Genomic DNA, 19882 nt, shown 5'->3' on the forward strand with positions numbered 1-19882 from the left:
TGACTTCGTCCTAATAGGGGGTGCTTGTCGGGACACAAAAAGGGTGTAAAACGACAGGACCGGAAAGGTAGGTTTGATGTCGGTGGGAATCTTCAAACGTCCCCTGCCTCACACGCCGCATCCACATCACACACGTCGCCGTTTCTTCTCCTGCCAAGTCTTAGGGTTTTTGTGGTCGCCAGCTGGTCGGGGTCTCCTGCTGCCGCCCGGCCCCCGGCTCTCTTCCCACTTTCTCCAGCACCTGTTCCTGTTTGGCAGCGTCGAGCAGGGCCCGGGCCATCTGCTGCCCCCCCTCCTTTCCCTAGCCTCCCTTACTTTTTAGCTTTTTTTTTTCCACCCTGGAACGAGAACCAAAACAAAACCCACGAGATACGGCCAAGCCCTTTGGAGCGGAACTGTCGTTCTCCTCTCCATCGGGGCTCCTCCTGGCCATCGGAGGGCAGCCTGATATATATATATATATATATAATTTTTTTTATTTCAATAGATGCCAATTTCCTGATAATATTGGGCAAGTGTCAGGTCATTTCATGCTAAATGAATGTTGGCCACATTTGCTATAACCCCCCGTACGCTGTTGTGTTGTGTGACATCACTGTTTTCCTTGTATGACCTCACACTTCCCTTTCACAGAACATGGCGAGGGCTCCTCGTCCTCCATGTGTTTTGCTTCTCCTGTGTGACATCACAATCTGACATGAAGCGCCTTCTACCTCTTTGCTTCCCCTTCCACGGTCTAATCCTTCGGCTACTCACTGGGAGCACGGATGGAGATCGCTATCAGGTGACTTTCTAGTTTGTTTGTCTTTATATTGTTTTTTTTTCCTGTTGCAATCATTTTTTTATACCTCCAGAAAAGGCATTTATCCATTAAATCAAAATTATTCAATGGAAAAACCTCTTGGTAAATGAGAAAAAAAATCATGAACTACAACAAAACACTCCAAGACTTTCAATTAATAATTTAAGAAAATTGACTTTGCGGCCTCCGGTCACATAGATTTATATCTTCATTTTTATCACATCATTGGACATAGTTGCTCCATTTTAAAAATGAATGTGGTGAAGAAAAAAACATAGTCTTGTTATGGACTACAACTCCCATCGTCCGTGTATCCAGCACGCATGCGTCAAAAGGCGGCGCGGGTAAACCGATGCGGATATACGGCTGTGTAAAATGGCGGCGTGAGAGAGACCAGTTCAAACCTCCGTAGTGTCTCAGCTGTGACGCCGCTCTGTGTCCAAACGTTACCCGCGGTGTGAAACTACCCGTCACTCTAAGGTAGAGCTCGGGTCCTACGTTACCGAATAGCCGTTAATTCCGTTTAATGGTTAGCTAGCAGGGGCTCGGCAGCATTAGCTTACAAACGCTTTTGACCGGACGCTAGCTGCTAGCTGCTAACAGACGGGCCCGGCAATCGGTAAGCTAGCAGCCGGAACGTGGAGGCTACTCACCAGCGGCTTGGTTTACGGTTCCTCTGGAAATGTCCTTGTTGTCGATGCTGAGTTCAGAAGCTGACGCCCGTCTGGACGTAGAGGGGAGGTTAAGAAGCGGGAGTCGACGACGTTCCGGTGTTTTCTGTTAGCCAAACTCCTTCCTGGTTGCTCTTCAAATCAGAACCGAATCTGAAGTCCTAATGCTGTCGCACACAGACTAACACATGTCTGACGTTCAACCGGGGGAACAATCTGGGTTTTTCCCCTCCTTTTTTGTCTCATGGATGCTGTTTTCCTGCATCAGATGACCTGTCGAGGCAGGAAGAAGTGACATCCAACTGTTATTGATCAGTGCGTCAGCAAGACTGATTAGTCGATACTCTATTATATTACATGAAAACATCCGGGGCATTTCTCTCTCCCCTCCCCTGCAGAGTCAATCTGGTCCCAGAAGGGATGGCGTGGAAATGAGCTGACCAGGTTTACAAAGGGTTAAAATGCCAGGAATTTATATTGAGATTGATCCACCCGTCTTCTTCATTCCTCACCAATGCAGACAGAGAATAGATTGTTTCCAAGCAGCAGGTTAGAATCCCTTTGTTTGGATTTAGAGACAGGCGTCGGGCCTGCAGGCCAAGGTTGCACCTGACTGATGACACCGCACTTTCAGATCAACTGGACTTCATGGTTTTTTTTTTTGTCTGTGTGTGTGTGTGTCTTACCAGGTGTGAGAAGGTGCTCGGTACCCGCTGACATCTGTGTTCAGTGTCTTGTGGCGGAGCAGGTGGGATGGCGAAGAGGATCGCTGACAAAGAGCTGACAGACAGGAACTGGGATCAGGAGGAAGAGGGAGAAGAGGTGAAACAAAACATTGTTGTACTAGTGTTCCCATTAAGATGAAAATAAAGCCATGTGTAAGAAACTTCAAATGAAGAATAATATCCAACCTCCTAAAAATGAGCTATTAAAAACTGTTGATTTTAAGTGATTACAAATTGGCCGTGTGTGCAAAAGTGATTCATGCAACCTAAATGAAGGCTGGGTAGCCACAAGCCTCTGTATTTTGAGAGTTGCTTCTCCAACAATCCCGCTGACCTGAGGGTAACTGGATCATGTTTCATCTCCTCCAGGCTGGGACGTTCTCCGTCGCCAGCGAAGATGTGCTGAAGAACCGGGCCATCAAAAAGGCCAAGCGTCGGAACATCGGACCGGAGGTGAGAGCTAGTTAACGGGGTCCTGACCTGGAAAACAAATTATAACCTGAGTACGAAGGCCTTAAAAACAAACGAAGTAACAGCTGATCACCGGTCAGTTGTGGTTCAGGTCCAACGAGAGCTTTTCCGATGCAGGGTCATGTTGCGTTTTTCGAAAAGTTAAATTTTGTGAGCGGTGGTGCCGGAGTCTCTGCTGATTCTCAAGAGTGCATGCGATTGATGGGTTTCAGGGCGACGTGGGCGGAGCCTTCAAGGGTTTTAAAGGCTTTTCTCTGGCGCCGGCGAGCGGCGGAGGATCCACCGCGGGACCGTTCTCTGGGTTTGGGAACGGCGGTGGGTTCACAGGCCTCGGCGGCCTGACCAACGGAAGCACACCTGCGTTTGGAGGCTTCTCCTCTCCTGCCACCACGGCGTCCTCGGCCTCAGGTGAGGATGATGTGTCTCCGGCAGTTTGTTAGAAGTGGAATGCTAAGCTAACTAGCTACCATAATTGTCTCAGCCCACAGTTACTTAGTGACTTCATATTTTCTCGAACATATGTCGTTTGGCTCGGAGGTCAGTGAAGGGCTGATGAAATATCCTACTGGATGGGCCGCGTTGTTTGAGATGCACGGAAGTGTCAAATAAGAGCGCTGGTAGGAGGGGACGGGGCGAACATGATGGACCGGTTGTGAGCTGGAAGCACCAGCTGAGGGAGGAAGGACGCTAACAATAAAATGTTGGCAACTACTACGACTTTCGGTTCATTTTAAGAACCAGCCCTTTAGAAATCCAACCGTCCATTAAATATCTGTTATCTGAGTGGCGTCTGTATCTCGGAGGGGTTTTCGAGACCCCACCCCCCCGATGAAGAGGTTGTTGTGTACGCAGCATCAGTCCGAAGAGTTGTTTCTAATAACTGGCCCACTGCTCGTTGCCATCAAATGGACTTGAAAATTTCCATTGTGGGTTTTTCTATTGGAGTCTAATGGAGCTGAATCTGCGTGTGTGTGTGTGTTTGTGGCTGCTTTCACTGTGCAGGGCGGGGGTGGATGGGAGGGTGGATGGGAGGGTGGGGGTCCGTCTTCTGAGAATCTCCTCCCTGCTTCATCCAGCTGCTGTCACTCTCTCCCTCCTCCTCCTCAGGTCTCACATTCAACGGCCCCTCCTCCTCCTCCTCCTCTTCCTCCTCCTCCTCCTCCTCCTCCTCCTCCTCCTCCCAGCCCGGCGCTGACATCACGGCCAAGCAGACGAACGGCTCCCCCCCGAGTCCGGCTCAGAGCTCCTGCGGTAACAAGGAGTACAGCCGCCAGCTCACGGCTCTCAACTGCTCGGTACGCGACTGGATCACCAAGCACGTCAACGACAACCCTCTGTGCGACCTCAACCCCATCTTCAGGGATTATGAGCGCCACCTGGCCACCATCGAGCGGCAGTACGGCGCCGGCTCTGCCGACGGGGGCTCGGAGAAGGAAGCGCCAGCCTCCGCCACCCCTCCTCCTCCTCCGGCCACTTCCTCTTCGTCTGGCGGCGGCTCGACGGCCCCCGCCGCAGCTGCAACTTTGTTTTCCTTCGGCAAAGACGCCGCGGCGGACAAAAGCACGGGCGCCGCTCCGGTCCCCGCCGGGGTGACGTTTAACTTCGGGCAGAAGGTGGACAGCTCGGTTCTGGGCTCTCTGGGGTCCAAGGCGACGCCCCCCAGCTTCTCCTTCTCGCCGGGCCAGAGCTCAATCTTCGGATCTACCCCCATGTCCTTCAGCTCGAAGAAAGCCGAGGACGCCCAGCCCGCAGGTCAGAGACGCTTCTGTCTTTTTTTTTTTTTCTTCCAGGAGGAAGTTTGAATCGGATCACAGGAAGTGGGAGCGAAGCGGCTGCTCCTCAGGCCTTCTCCTGCAGGGGGAGGTTAGAAACGCTATTTAATGAGGGGGAGGCTGCAGAGGTGGTTTTTAAAACGAAGAGGCAATTTAACGAACTATTGATAAAGGCTGAGGCGTATTGATAAATGTAATCAGCCGCTGCTCAGGATTCACTTTGATCAGCTCATTAAAAGGATCAGTTATCGATTTGATCCATACCGCAGCGCCAAATCAGTTTTGGCCGATATCTGATCGGCGTGTGTGGGCCGGTGCCATCGGCTACTCAGATTCTGGTCCAGATTGATGATGACAACATCCTGAGGCTGCTGCCTCCTCCTCCTCCTCAGCTGGGGGACATTTATTTAAGCTGTAACTGAGGAGGCTCGGGGAACAAACGATCGGGAAATAATCCATATCCCATATTATTGATCAGCCTGGGGTCAGTGTGAGGTTTTCGAGGACCGGCTGGATCGTCGAGGGTCTTGACGAAGTGTGCGTGCGTTTCTTTATAGACGAGAACGGAGAGGAGGAGTCTGAGGAGCCGCCGAAGCCCGAGGTGAAGGAGGTGAAGGAGGACGACGCCTTCTACTCCAAGAAGTGAGAACCTCCTCTGTGTGAGCCGAAGGTGTTTGCAGCCACCTAGCTTACATTTAGCCAGCCATGACTCTGCGTCCGACCCCAGGACTGTTGTGATCAGTGGATTTCATCCCTCGGTTGTTTATTTGCTGACTGTCCCTGAAGGCAGTGGAGATCAGAAGAAGGGCACTGATGCAGAGCCCAAATACCTCGACGGGAGAGCGTCGGAACCCAAATAATGCGTGTTTGTGTGTCGCAGGTGTAAACTGTTCTACAAGAAGGAGTCAGAGTTCAAAGAGAAGGGCGTGGGCACGCTGCATCTCAAAAACACAGCGGAGGGGAAAACTCAGATGGTCATTCGTGCTGACACGAACCTGGGTAAGACACACACACACACACACACTCTGAACCCGTAATCAGCTGTGTCATGATATTCATACCCATACCTCATTTTCCTGTGTTTCATTTCCTATCTGATCAATAAATGTGATCAGTACAGATCTGGAGGAGGGTCAGTGCTCATGTCAGATTTGGATTTGAACATCCAGGATTTTCAACATTACATCCTATGGCGAGTGGGGGCTTTTGTTTTGTCTGGCATGGGCGAACAGCGCCACCTGCTGGACAAACAGGGGAAGTGCATCTTGACTTGACAGTTAAACTCGGGCTTTTGTGTATTTCATCTCACCAAAGGCTGATCACGTAATGCTGAGGATGCTGCTTGCAGAAAGACTCCTTTTCCAGGCCTCTTCATCCTCCTCGTGTTTACTCGCTGCGGTCCAGCGGTTCCCAGAACGTATGTTGCCAAGGCAACCCCCCCCTCTCAGACGGAGCCAGTCTCCCGGAGCTCTGGTGGGGCTGAGAGGAGGGAGATGTTTGAGCTGAATGGAAACACAAAGCTGCACCTGTTAAGTCACGGGTTCCAGGGAGCAGAGGAGCGATGGAACACGTCTGAGAACATGGAGTCACGAATCCCCCAGATCAAGTCATTCGGTTGCTTGTGCGGATTACCTCCTTCAGACTCCAGCGTTCGTAGCTCAGCAGCTCCTGACGCCTCCTCCGGTTCTCCAAAGTAAACGTCTCCTCACCCTTTGCGTCCAGCACCATCAGGACACTGTGAAATCCGCCGAAAAGCCCAAAAGGAGCCTTTTCAGCTACCTGCTCGTCTTAAATCTGCTGTTGGGGATGCATCTAAAATACGTGCTTGACTGCAGTACACCCGTCTCCATGGCAACAGTCCCACTCAAACATGGAGTCGGTGAGAAGGTGCTCGGTCACACGATGGAAATGACGGTTGGACTTCGGGTTGCGCCAAGGTCATTGCCGGGCTTCTGAAACAAGTTTGACATCTAATCTCAGACCGAATCTGGTTAGGATTCTCACACATCTGCCTCCACGATACCTCACATGTAGTTCCACCATTGGGCCTCTGGAGCCAGCGACCCCTGCCAGCTGCTCCTGGAGATGTTTGAGTGTAAATGTTGTCGTGCTGGTTCTCCTCAGGAAACATCCTGCTGAACATCATCGTTCCCGCGTCCATGCCCTGCTCCCGCGTCGGCAAGAACAACGTGATGGTGGTCTGCGTCCCCAACCCGCCCATCGACGACAAGAACCCCAGCACCCCCGTGACACTCCTGGTCCGGGTCAAGACGGCCGAGGACGCCGACGAGCTGCACAAGACGCTGGAGGAGAAGAAAGGCTGAAGCCCCTCCTGCCACGACTGGCCAGGCATCAACCTCATCAGGCCAAGTCTCTCTCTCTCACACACACACACACACACACACATGAACATCAGACACACACGCTCGCTCAGTCTGTCCTGAACTCTGCTCTCTCGTCACCCGTCTCTCCAGATTTTTGGTAGTCTTACTGTGAAACGTGTCTGAATAAACTCCAGGACGGACGCAGCCACATTCCTCGCTGCTGCTGCTTTTTAATCGGACGAGCAGAGTTTAACCCTTTTGATTTCGGCCTTTTAACCTCCCGCGAGGACTGAGGAGGGGAAAACCCCGTCAGTCCCGTCAATTTGGTTTTACGGATGAAAGTTAATTTTTTTTAAAATGACCTTTGGGTTCCCGATCCTTTTTCTTTTTTTTTTTTGGTGCGTCGCCGCCCTGGAAAGTATTTATTGTGCGGATGGGATTCGTACCTGAACGGATTCAGCCTGAAAGAGCTTCTCGGTCGGACGGCGTGGAAGGGAAGTGCAGAACAGACGGGTTCTTTTACGGTTTTTGTCATCATGGACTGTTTTTTTTTTTTTTGTTTGTTTTTCTTCCAAGTGTCCTTTGTGTTTGGCCTTGGAGACGAGGCTCTTCGTTGTCCCTCGTTTGTAAAAAAGAAAAAAGGAAAAAAAAGACCCTATTGGGGAATAAAAGGAAAAATCAGAGACCTGTTTGTGCTCGTTCTTCAAAAGTATCGGCACTCATCTGACCAACAAGGGGCACCAGGTTCATCCTGGAGGAACCTGGCTTGATCGCAAAGGCTTGTCATCTGACCCGGGGATCCTTTAAGTCATACAAATAACTTTTAGGCACAAATTTCTAGAAAGAATTTCCTTGCAAATCAACTTGATTAGATTTTAAGGGATCTAAGGTGAGAAGACCAGGTGAAGGTCAAGCTTGAATTTGTTCACCAGGCCCTCGATCCTGGGTTTCACGCCACCCTCGGATCGAGGGGCGGCCGGAACCGCCTCCCGTCTCCGAGCCTCCCGTCCTCGGATTCAGGTCGTGAGACTAGAAGAAGATACAGAAGTCAAGGGGCATCTCTTTGTTCCTCGGTGTGTATTTCAATAAATAAAAGCAGTAAAATGTACACACACACACGCACACACTGATCAACATGCACGTTACCTCGTGTACAAAAGCCGTGATGGAAGCGTGATGATGTCAGAACACAGGTGTCTTTTTTTTTTTTTTTTTTAACAAACGGGTCTGGGAGGAAAAACCAAAGGTTATAAAAGCAGTTCCGGTGAACGGTGGCCAGACGGGGATACATTCAGAACCCACTGAGACCCGCTGAACACTTGAGGACCCCCAAGGAGATCCAGGGCGGGGGTTCTCTGGCTCCACTTGAAATCTACAATGTTCCTGCAGGTAGAAACAACTGAACATATCTGATCGGGTTAATAAATAGCGATCGGCAGCATAGGAAGCGTCTCTAGTTAATACAGTTTTATAGTTTTCCCAGAATACTTAAAATCCTTCAAAGAATCAAGCAATAATTGAATCTCTGCTAAACGCACTTTATTCCCCCTTAAGTCGTTTTCAATTTTTAAACATTTTCAGGAAATGTAAGGAACGATACCAGCGGCTCCTGGCGCAAAAAATTTCTGATTTTAACATCTTGTTTTCCTTTAAATGAAATATGTCATTGAAGGTTCTGATGTTTAGATTCGGTTTCGATGTTCTTAGTGGGACTCTGGTGCCCCGCGCTGGCCAGCTGATAAAACAAATTAAAACCTCAGAAGACACTTCAAGCCACCAGGGGGCGTCCGTTGACACGAATCTTTACATTTTAAGTTGTTTTTTTTTTAAAACCTAAAATTTCCAGGATTACCGTGAAAATGTTTATCCAGAGAAGATTTGACTTTTACGGGAATAAAGTTCGACTAAAACGTCTGTAGAATAGATTAACTGCACCACCGCCTCCGATTCTAGAACATTTGTTAGTTCATTAAATGAGACGACCCTTTAATCCCACGGGATCTAAAACTTCAGGTGAGGTTTGAGTCTGATCCGGGGGCGTAAAAACAAAAGCTGCGGTCTGAGGTTGTTTTTTTTTTCTGAACCGGACCAGGTTTGGTTGGTTCCGGGAGGAGGAGGATATCGGCCGTGATCGCCAAAAACCTTGCTGGTTGTTGAGATGGTTTAAGGCTTCCTGTCCTTGGATTTTACAAAAACAAACTACTTCCCTTTTTTTTTTTTTTTCTGTTTTTGATCGTTGCGGATCTTCGGTTGTTTCAAGTCTAGTCCAGTTCCTCCGACGTGGAAACAAAAGTCAAGATAGCTTAAAATTTCAAAGAATGTGACAGGCAGGTGGGTCCATGGCGCCGTATCACGCCAGGGTCACAGCCGTCCAATCAGAGGACATTCTGGAAGGATTAGATTTGGTCCGTTCTTACGTTCTGGTCAGAACAAACCGAGCATCACTTAGAAAAGCAGCTTCAGAAGGAAATCGTAGACGGGGTTTGAAACGGGTCGGCGCCGGGACGACCTTCTGACCTGACGGCGAGGGGGTGGCGGCGTTGTTCGGTTTACCGGGCTTCCGGGGACCTGGTTCTGAGAAGCCACAGAAAGGGAACCTGGTCTCACCGGATCTGAGAACCCGATCACCGCTTTAGTTCAGTTCCTTTAAAGATGTGTGTGTGTGTGTGTGTGTGGGGGGGGGGTCGGTTGTGACCCGGCTGTGACCCCGCCGCGACCTCGCGAACACTAACCGGGTCGTGTTGACTCTCGGGGCATGAAAACACTTTGCGTGGGTAAAGGAGAGGGTGAAAATGAGGACCTATCAAGGCGTCTCCGTGAGGAAAGCAGCAGGATATTTACAAGAAGAAGAACATTCTTCACATCCATCCCGGTCGGCCGACTGCCTTTTCACACTGAGGTCATGTGATCCTGACGCCCATCTCCGTGGAGACGTCCGACCACCTGGGAAGCAGCGGGACTGAAGGAGGCACTTCTCGGACGGCTGGTTGGACTCTGCTTCCAGGTGGGCGTCGCCGTTGAGGGGGGGTTGGTGGTGGCGGGGAAGGTGTTTTTATTTTTTTTGGGCGCCGCGCTCTCGGGAGGCACTTGGTCGTGAAGCTGCGACGGGCCGCTACGTCATCAGGATGGGCTTCTGCCGCACCTCCAGGATGTCTGGGACACAGATTAAAAGATCAGTTGTTCAAAAATTGGATCGTGTGTCTTACATTTCAAAGAAGGTGTGAAATATTTATGATTATTTAAAAGAAAACTTTTTTTTTTTAGGTTCTTTCAGTGATTTATGCGCTTTTTTTGGTGCAAACTTTCCACCTTAAGATTTCCATCAGCGTGCAATATTTTTAATCCCTGAGACTTTATCTAAAATTGTCTGGGGAAAATAAAGATGAAGCTCCTGGAGCTCCTTCCTCAGATTTACTGCCTGGAGATGAAACTTTGAAATACGCCGATCATTCTAGGAGGAATGTTGTATGGTTTTAGAATATATATAGAGAAAGCGGTTAGTAAAGAAGTGGGATACTGAGAGGACTGAAGAGAACAGACAGGAGTACAGGGAGATACAATGTAGGGTAAAGACAGAGGTAGCGAAGGCAAAACAAAGGGCGTAAGATGACTTGTATGCTCGGTTGGCTAGTAAGGAGGGTGAGAATGATCTATCCGGGTTGGCGAAACAGAGAAATAACAATGGGAAGGATGTACAACAGTAGACCGCAAAGTAGCAGGGAAGGTCAGAGAAGCCAGACTGAGATGAATATATTGGTAGACGGATGATGGAATTGGAGCTGCCAGGCAGGAAGTCTCGAGGAAAACCAAGGAGAAGATTTACGGACGTAGTGAGAGAGGATATGAAGGTGTGAGAGGAGGATACAGAGAATAGGGTTTGATGGAGAAGGTTGAATCGCTATGGCGATCCCTGAGGGGAAAAGCCGAAAGGGGAAGAATAATTCTAGATTAGTTTTGGCTCAACAGCGACCTCTACTGGACGCAGTGGGAATTACAGCTACAAACTTCACTTCAAACTGGAAAATATCTTCATAAAAACAAGAGACAAGTGATTGAGGTTCATTTCTCATGGTCGCTGATTTCTGTTCACAGACTGCTGACACAAGAGGTCAAAGGTCACCTGCGGTGATGCGGTGCAGCGGCAGCGTGACGTAGGTCAGGTGGGAGTAAAGCAGGAAGTAGTCTTCGGCCCGGTTCAGCTTCAGCCACGATCCCACCAGCGAACGTCCCGTCCCAGACAGTGAGCGAGAGCGCAGGTTGGTAGCCGTGTGGAGGTCTGAAACACACACACACACACACGACAGCGATACCACTTTCAAGTAAAAAGACTGACCCTCAAAAACAAGAGTAAATGACATGGATGTGATAAAATAAAGGGATTCCTTCTCCTCTTTCTGACCAACGATCGGATCAACTTGATGAGTTTAAATGAGACGTCAGGAAATCCCAGTAATGCAAAGAGCCACGAAGGAGGATTCTGGCGCCCCCTGAGGCTCACTGAGGGACGGGGAGGACTGACCCTGGTCGTCTTCCTCCCTGAAGAACTCCTCGCTGTCATTGGCTGAGTGCGATTTCTTCATCTCGGCGATCCGGTTCCTGGGGACTTTCCTCCTCAGAGACGGCGAGAAGAAGGATGGCCGGTTCCTCTCAGGTGTCGGCGGCGTGCTGAAGGACGTCACCTGATATGAAAGCCACACAGAGGGAGAAGCAACAAAATAAAAACTTCAGTAATTACTTGAAGAGAAAAAAACAGAAGGAAGTTAATCCTTTAAAAAAAAAAAAAAAAAAAGCGGGTCAGGAAACTTTTTCTTTTCAATAGGATAAAATATCCACACACCCTCCTTCTCCTACTCGTCCTCTTCATCAGGTCGACAGAGTGCATTAAATATTGATGGTGACCTCGTTTTTCCAGTCGCCCGACTTTTCAATATTTCATCACAACACAGGCGATGCATTCAGGGACCCCTTTTGGATTGGCTGAGGAAAACCCGCGGCTTTATTTCTGTCCGGCATGTTAAGTGTTAAATGAACAAGGAAAAAAATTTGCTACGCAAATAAAAACGTTTAGTTTTGGGGGGATTTAGGAGAAAAAAATGGAAGGACGAAATGAGCTGCTGTGGTTTAATAATTGTCTTTTTCTTTGTTATTTATCGCTGTCTTATTACGACACTGACTATAAAGTATATTGCTGTTAACCCTTTTCTGCTGCTTTTCTTTGTTTCCTCTTGGTTAAAACCTTAATACAGTTGGTTTCTTTTCCAAACATCCTGACGCCTCACTGTGACATTTCAGTCATTTATTATGTGTTGAAGGAAACATATTGCTCATTTTTGCAGATAGGTTTTATGTATTTAACTCCCTGCACGGGGTTTCCTTACCCGCTCATGCAGGGGCGACACCTGGTCCTCCTCGGTGCCGCAAGGTGACGTGTCTCCGGTCGGGACTCTGCTGACCGCCATCTCGGCGTGGCCTTTGCCCTGCGGCCCCTTCATCCTCACAAACTCCATGTTGTTGTACTTGTAGAAGCCGAAGGACATGCGCTGGGCCATCTTCGCCGCCACGCTCACCTGCAGGCACACGATGTTGGCATCATCAGTGTCTGTCCGACGTTAGCATTATTACTGTCACAGCATTAGATTCATCACTGTCACAGGGTTAGCATCATCACTCTCCCTGCATTAGCATCCTCTGTGTTTGCATAATCACTATTGGTGTTAGTATCATCTATGAGGCAGTTAGCATCATCACTCACAGTGTCAGCATCACCTGTTATAGCTTTAGCATCAGCAGTGTTGCAGCGTTTGTCTGACATTAGCATCATCACTCTCACACAGTTAGCATCATCACTCTAACAGCATTAGCATCGTCAGTCTCACTCCATTTGCATAATCACTTTGTACTTGGATCATCACTCAGAGCATCAACATCACCTGCGATAGCATTAGCAGTATCACAGTGTTCGTCTGACAATAGCATTATCACTCTCTCAGCATTAGCATCATCAGTGTCATAGTGTTTGTCTAGCATTAGCATCATAAGTGTCGCAGCATCAGCATCCTCAGTCTAAACACATTAGCATCATTACTCTCAGTGTTAGCATCATCCGTGTGACAGCTTTAACATGTTTCAGTGCTAGCATCATCGGTCACCGTGTTTGTCTGGCGTTAGCATTATCACTCTCACAGTGTTAGCATCATCCCTCTCACAGACTTAGCATCAACACTCACAGTTTTAGCATCATAACTGTAACAACATTACCATTGCTAATGTCCACTTTGCCCCTGCTTAACACCAAACATGGAAACCGTGGCTGGTTCTCACCCGGTTGTCGTAAACTTTCTTCAGCGCCTCATAGCGAATGGAGCCCTGGAAGATGACGCCCTGGAAGGTGTTGCTCTTGTCGCTGGCCACCAGCTCCACACACACCATTTCCCCCTCCCCCACTGTCATATCACTGAACACCTGCACACACACAAACACACACAATGTGAATTCACCTCCCTGTTTTTTAAAGCAGAAGAATAATGTTAACGACTCTGAAGTTCTGGAACAAAGATGTTCCTCCTGGAGGGAAACACCACTTGTTTCCAAAGTAAACTGTTACCTCCTCGAAGTTGTCAATCATGAAGAAGATGTTCGGGTAGCTCATCTTGGACTCCTCCCCTTTGCTGTCCATGGCGTGTTTGCTTGGAGACGCAAACACCTCCTGCAGAAGCAGAGGACAGGAAGTCAGATGACACTGGAGATGCCGAGGCCTCGCCGCCGCTGTCGCGCAACGCTTACCTGACATTTCTTCTTGTGGATGTGGATGTCTCCTGCGTCTGAGCGCGTGCAGACAGCGCAGGTCACCACGTAGTCCAGCTGTTTACGTTGTCGAGACAGAAACAAGCAGCGTTAGCGTGCAAGCACATCATTTCCCTAGGAGGACAGGGGTCATGTGATTGCTGACCTTCTGTAGGATCAGGTTGAGGTAAACGCTCTCCTCCCAGTCGATGTCTGGGTCGCCCAGACCAGGGAGCTTCTTAGAGTCTCTGCGGTACACCTCCACCTCCACCTGAAACACACACACACACAGACACACACACACACACACACATACACAGTGTCAGAAGTGATGATGGTTCAGTGGAATGGGTGACTCCTTCGCTGCCTGAATTCATTTCACTCATAAAGGTATTCAGAGCCAGAGTGGTTGCTATGGTGATAGTGTGTGTGTGTGTGTGTATGTGTGTGCAGACAGTGGTTAAGCTCATGTGACTCTTAGTCGAATGTTAAAAGCAGAGTGGATGCTCCTGCAAGGGCCCTGTCTCGCTCCCACTGACACCCAGCAGGGGGAGCTCTGCTTCCTCCCTTGGACTTCAGCCTTTAAATATATGTGTACACACACACACACACACACACACACACACACACACACACACACACACACACACACACACACACACACACACACACACACACACACACAGAGTCACTCACACACACACACACTCACTCACAATCACTAGTCTCTCATTTATCGCAGGGTTACACCTCAGAGCCAGCTGCGATATACAGGATTGTCTCAGACAATTAGGATATTGTGATAAAGTTTTTTATCTTCTGTAATGCAATTAAAAAAAACAACAATTACCTTTTCATGATATTCTAATATTTTGAGATAGGATTTTTGAGTTTTCTTAAGATGTAAGTCATAATCAGCAATATTAAAATAATAAAAGGCTTGCAATATTTCAGTTGATTTGTAATGTCAGTTGACATTTTTGTTTTTGTAATTACATTACAGAAGATAAAGAACTTTATCACAATATTCTAATTTTCTGAGACAGTCCTGTACATAAAGTAGTGGCCATATTTTTATTCTATCATTATATAGAATTGAAAGATTTATGACCTTCCCCACACACTAATTAACCTTTCCCATACTTTTATAAACATTTACTATATAATTAACATGCACCCAACACTGCACAGAGTTACACCACAAGTAGCAATCGCACATCACTGTGAAATGGACAAGGCGAGATACTGAATGCATGCTATGCGCAGGAGATACGGAGAATGATGCTACGCTCTCTGAGACAATCAGAGCCCATAGAAAAAGCTTATTTCACCATAAAATCATTTTAAATAATTATTATATAAACATATATTTATTTATACTGTAAAAACTTGTAGCATAGAAAAATCTGTGATATAAAATGAGATGAAAGAGTTGGAAAAAAAAAAACCTCACACATGGATCCACATACACATATATAAATATACGTATATATATATATATACGTGTGTATATGTATATATGTATGTATATATATACAAACACAAATATGTATACATACACACACACACACATATATATATATATATATATATATTTAAAATATTTTCAGATAATAAGAAGGAAAACAAAATAACAAAATTAAATGTTGAAGCATAAATGATATGTAATATAAATAACCCATCTAAGTTTAAAAAAATCCTGCCACATCTTACACTGTGCCAAGTGTAACCTTTGACCCCAATTCTAGCTCTTTTTTTTTTTTATTCAGAGGTTTTTAAATATTCAGCAGGTGTTGACAGGTTGTTTGTTTTTTGTTTTTTCCCGACGTTGCGTGAAGGTTTGTGTGTCGGCAGCCCACCTTCCTGCCTTCGGCGCCGTCGCCGGTGTAGGCCAGCTTCCTGCGGACGTAGAAGAGCATGTCGTCCTGACGGGGCGCACATTTCTCCATGAAGTAGGTGGAGAACATCCAGGTCCAGAACACAATCCGGTCATCCTTGAAGCAACCTGTCACACACACACACACACACACACACACCACAGTGTGATAATGAACCAGCCGACCACTGAACTATCAGCTTAACAGTGAGGTGATTACATCATAGATAATTTAAATGTATTTCATTTTATCGTATTTTCACATTTTTTGCACATGAATCAACGTTAATATAATCCAAGCTTTGATGGCATGTGATTATTATTATAATAAATTACCTTTTTTCCCTTTGAACATTTTAGATTGAACGCGTAGTTATTACATTAAATTTATCATCGCTGCTTGAAACGGCTTTAAAATTTTTTGCTCAATAAATTGGGTCATTTACAATTTTATTATGTCTTTCAATTTAATTTAAATTTTTTTTTCCCCTTGCGATTATTCTTCTTTAAAGCTCTGTGTCATGAAATTAAAAAAAAAATAGGAGGGACACAAGAAGATAAATAAACGGAAAAGAAATAAAAGATGTAAAAGGAGAAAGAGGTCTTTTTAAGAAAGGAGCAGAAATCACCAGAAATAAAAATAAAACTGCAAACGTCACATGACATCAGAGATTCTCTGGTCACAAATAATCAGATAAAGAATGAAAACAACACAGAGGAGAGCAAATATTTTCTAGAAAACTAATCAGGAATCAAAGTCCCGATCGATCATCGCTCTTATCATTTTGAGTCACGTGAATTTTATTTTGAAAAATGAGTAATGTTCAATTACATTTTATACAAAACCACAGACACAAACACACACGGATGTGCCAAGCTCTCTCCGACACCAGGTCGCTCTGCTACCTGCCGTCTGTTGCCAGGCAACCGGGAAGGATGACATGGCAGACAGTCTTGACTTCCTGTTTCTTTCACTTCCTGTTAATTTCTACTTCCTTTATTGAGAATTTACTTGTTAAACAGGGATTGTTTCATTTCGACCTGTGAAATTGATACAAAAAAATGAATAAATCAATGCCGATCTACAGATTTCTTCCTCAATTTTTCATTTCAAAAGACTTTTAAAATTTTTCATGTGAGCTATTTTTTTTCTTTTTTCGCCATCAATGCCACTATGAATTTTTGTCTATTTATCACTCTATTGGGGGGAAAAAAAAAAAAAACTTTTTGAAAGTTTGCCAGCCAAATATGGGTGGATGACTCAGAGGACAAAGTCGGACGTCGGTACCGGTCGGGCACGCTCGTCTGGGCACGGACTCTGCAAGCTGAACACCAGCGGCAGAAGCTCAGCCTGGTTTATTTTTAGCTGCACGTTTTTTAAAAATCCATGAAGCGGGTCGCCTGGAGGACGAGGCTCTGGCCTGGCCCCGGTCCTGATCCCGGCCCCGTCCTCTGACCCTCAAACCGCTCAACCAAATTTGCTTTAAAACGCACGTTAGAGCGAAGACGCTTGACACTGAGCGCTTCGAAAGGAGAAAAAAAAAAAAAACACAGGTCGGATCACAGCTGTGACAACTGCTGACTGTTTTGGACTGTGGGAGGAAGACGGGGAACCTGGAGGGAACCCAGTCCACCACCGGGTCAGAAACCGGAACCATCTAGACCACCGGGACACCCGGAACTAAAATGTTTTTGAGTCAAATTAATTAGAAGGAAATCAATAGAAATAAGAAAACAGGGAAAGTTAGTAAAGGCTGGACAGTTTGTAGGTTGGTGGATGAACAATGATCTACAGAAGGGACAAGGCAGATGGTGTGTGTCCTGCTGTGTGTCCTCCTGCCTCACACACACACAATATCACAGCTTCCCTAATTGTCAGTGTTATTACCCGTCTCTGAGAAGCTTCACCTCCACCGTGAAACAGCTCCATCAGACCACAAACACACTGCATCTACAGTATGTCCTCAGATCCATCATCTCTAGATGAATCATCTCCACATCTACAGATCTCTCGTCATCTCTGGATCCATGTCTGCAGATCTGTCATCTACAGATCTACCAAGCGTAGCTCAATGTTTCCCCTTTCCTGTCATGTGACCTCCTACAAACGTGGGAAGGATCATCTACAGATCTTGTGCAAAGTTTAGCATGTGAGATCCAGAAGACCTACCACCCAGTGCTTTGAACACACCCAGTTCTTGTACTCTTATCTCACACACACACACACACACACACACACACACACACACACACACACACACATACGTAGTAACAGCTTGAGCCACAGGGTGGCGCTCCACGGAAATGTAAATAAAGCACATCACGTGCCTGATGCCTCACTTGATTGAAGTGATTGATTGATTGATCAATTGACCTAGTGTTGGAACTGAATGGACTGTTGGATCGATCGATCGTTTGGAGGCTGATTACCATGATGAAAGCGAGGGAAGTTTTGTTGTGAAAGGACATGTGGTTCTGTTAAAAAACTAAAAATAAACTAAATAAAGAATAGAAAAGCACTGCAGGGGCTCGGTTTATGGGGGAATTTGGGGAAAAATGAGGGCAAAAAACAGGAGGTGGTATAATAGAGGCTAGGAATAAGAGCAGGAATAGAAAATAAAAGACCATTAAGCTTCCAAAAGTCGGGATTCTCCGTTTAAAACTGGGATTGAATTTGATTTCGGGGCGAAACGTCTTCTCTTCTGCGGGTGTGAAGTTGTGTGAACGTTGGAGAAACATCAGAAAACTAAGTTTGATAAAGATGGAGGTTGTTGTTATTTGTGTGAAGGGACGGAACGGGAAAAAAAGTCAAGTGTTTGGGGGAAAAAAACGGAACTATATTCGGTATTTAGACAAACCGGGGTCTCACCGATCCCGCTCATCTCCTGGCGGACGCTCAATCGGCTCCGTTCGTCGGCGATGGCCTTCAGCATCTGCTGCAGGGACCCGTCCAGGTCCCCGTTCTCCTGCTCCGCTGGGCGCAAACCGGGTACGGACGCCATCTCCGCGCCGGGACCATGACAGTCCGGCCCGACAGCTACCGACCGCCCGGTTCACGGCGACGAGCGGGGCGGGAACCCCGGATCTTCCGCGCCTCCTTCCCTCCGATCCCGGGGGGCGCCCGCTGGGAACGCCGGGGAGAGGCCGGATGGGTAGGCGGTGGTCCGGTGGTTCGGTACCGGGCTGCGGGGCTCCGGTGCCCGGGGACGTGCGGGAGGCTCCGGGAGGACCGATCAGCTGGAAACACCCCTCGCACTTCCTGTAACAACACGAGGCTCTTAAAGGGGCCGCACGCCGGGACGGGGTGCGCGTGCGCGTGCGCGTGCGCGTCATGCGTTGCCGAGGTGGTGGTCGGGAGCGCGCCTCGACGGGAGCGCGCACAGGTAGGAATTTCACTTTCGCGGATCGCATTAAAAAAGCAGGAAACACAGGGGATTGTTTTTTAAACTTTTGCTGATTCTTAACCATTTTTTCCCCTCAATTTGTTGGTATTAATTGTTTTAGGTTTTATAAATCTAACTGACACTAGTCATGAAAAAGCGAACTTAGGACTAAATATTGAAACAAAAATTAAAAATTTTGACAAAGTCAATAAGTGACTGGTCACTTTTGCTCACATTTTAATTTCTTTTTGACCTACTTGGTCGTCGTACTTGAGTCCAAGGCGGAAAAGTTTATCCTTTTTTTTCTAGCTAGCCATCTCCTTCCAAAAAAAAAACGGTGATGAGATTTAAAATCATAAGGTTAAAGGTCATATCATCGTAATTTGACATAGATATTAATAAGAATAATAACAAAAATATTAATGATAATAATAATGATAAGTTAAAGGCGCGTTTTAATTTCAGTTTTGGTCGCAGTGAGACAAACCTTATTCTGCAGTGACCTGTTGGGTCTCCGCTCACCTCCGGTACTTCGCGGCTCTGGAATCAAACCCGCCCCTGTCTGTGTCCCCGCCCGGCCGGTGTATCGGGGGGTGGGGAGGTGAAGTTAATAAATAAAGGAAAGGTCGCGGAGGAACAGCGTGTTCCGTGCGGACGTCCCGCTTGAAGCCCCGGGGAGCCGCCGCCGTGCACCGGACGGCTAGCTGCTAGCTGCTACCGGCTAGCAGCTAGCGGCTAAGGGGAGGCACTTACTGTCTCCGCCGCTTTGTCCCGCTGTTTCCCCTCAAAAAAAAGCACCAGAATCAAGTAGAAAATCCACCAGGAGTCGTCAGGACATCGTCCGAAGGCGGATATCGGTTTACCGCGAAGAACATTGTGAGCTTAAAGCGCCCGAACAGGTGTTAACACATGAAAAAAATACGACTGGTCAGGCTGTGTCGCAAGAGAGTACGTCTGGCTTGTTGCCATGGCGACAGGAACACTGTCAGCGGAAGTGTGGGGCAGCGCGGCGGAGGCTGGTCCGCGGCGCCGCCCCGCCCCGCCGGGAGAAGTCGGTGATGGAAACGAGCGCACC

The 19882-nt window shown here is 47.4% G+C and overlaps 2 protein-coding genes and 1 long non-coding RNA gene across 4 annotated transcripts; 1 reads left to right on the forward strand and 2 right to left on the reverse strand.

Moving 5' to 3' along the window:
* Positions 1-315: 315 nt before the first annotated feature.
* Positions 316-5916, reverse strand: LOC147233834 (uncharacterized). Its single transcript, XR_015106133.1, has 4 exons — positions 5751-5916; positions 2533-2678; positions 2160-2267; positions 316-1746 (listed from the first exon to the last, which is right to left on the reverse strand). It is a non-coding gene; the product is annotated as an uncharacterized LOC147233834 (long non-coding RNA).
* Positions 2163-7448, forward strand: nup50 (nucleoporin 50). The gene is made up of 7 exons (XM_086146430.1): positions 2163-2295; positions 2568-2651; positions 2882-3077; positions 3777-4421; positions 4999-5083; positions 5322-5440; positions 6566-7448. Exons 1-7 carry the CDS (start codon positions 2227-2229, stop codon positions 6763-6765), a joined length of 1398 nt encoding a protein of 465 aa, XP_086002556.1. The 5' UTR covers positions 2163-2226; the 3' UTR covers positions 6766-7448.
* kiaa0930 lies at positions 7145-19796 on the reverse strand. Of its 2 annotated transcripts, none has more exons than XM_086146432.1 (11): positions 19561-19796; positions 18294-18683; positions 15408-15553; positions 13715-13819; positions 13549-13626; positions 13370-13471; positions 13087-13227; positions 12144-12332; positions 11285-11444; positions 10886-11041; positions 7145-9918 (listed from the first exon to the last, which is right to left on the reverse strand). In XM_086146432.1, exons 2-11 carry the CDS (start codon positions 18424-18426, stop codon positions 9878-9880), a joined length of 1251 nt encoding a protein of 416 aa, XP_086002558.1. In that variant the 5' UTR covers positions 18427-18683; positions 19561-19796; the 3' UTR covers positions 7145-9877. The 2 variants fall into 2 exon arrangements, with proteins under 2 accessions (XP_086002558.1, XP_086002559.1); XM_086146433.1 differs by having other exon boundaries at positions 19295-19796.
* Between the last annotated feature and the right edge of the window lie 86 nt (positions 19797-19882).

This window comes from Fistularia commersonii, chromosome 5 (assembly GCF_037954325.1).
Source record: "Fistularia commersonii isolate RoL2024-O1a breed Wild chromosome 5, RoL_Fcom_v1.0, whole genome shotgun sequence".
Taxonomy (NCBI): Eukaryota; Metazoa; Chordata; class Actinopteri; order Syngnathiformes; family Fistulariidae; genus Fistularia; species Fistularia commersonii.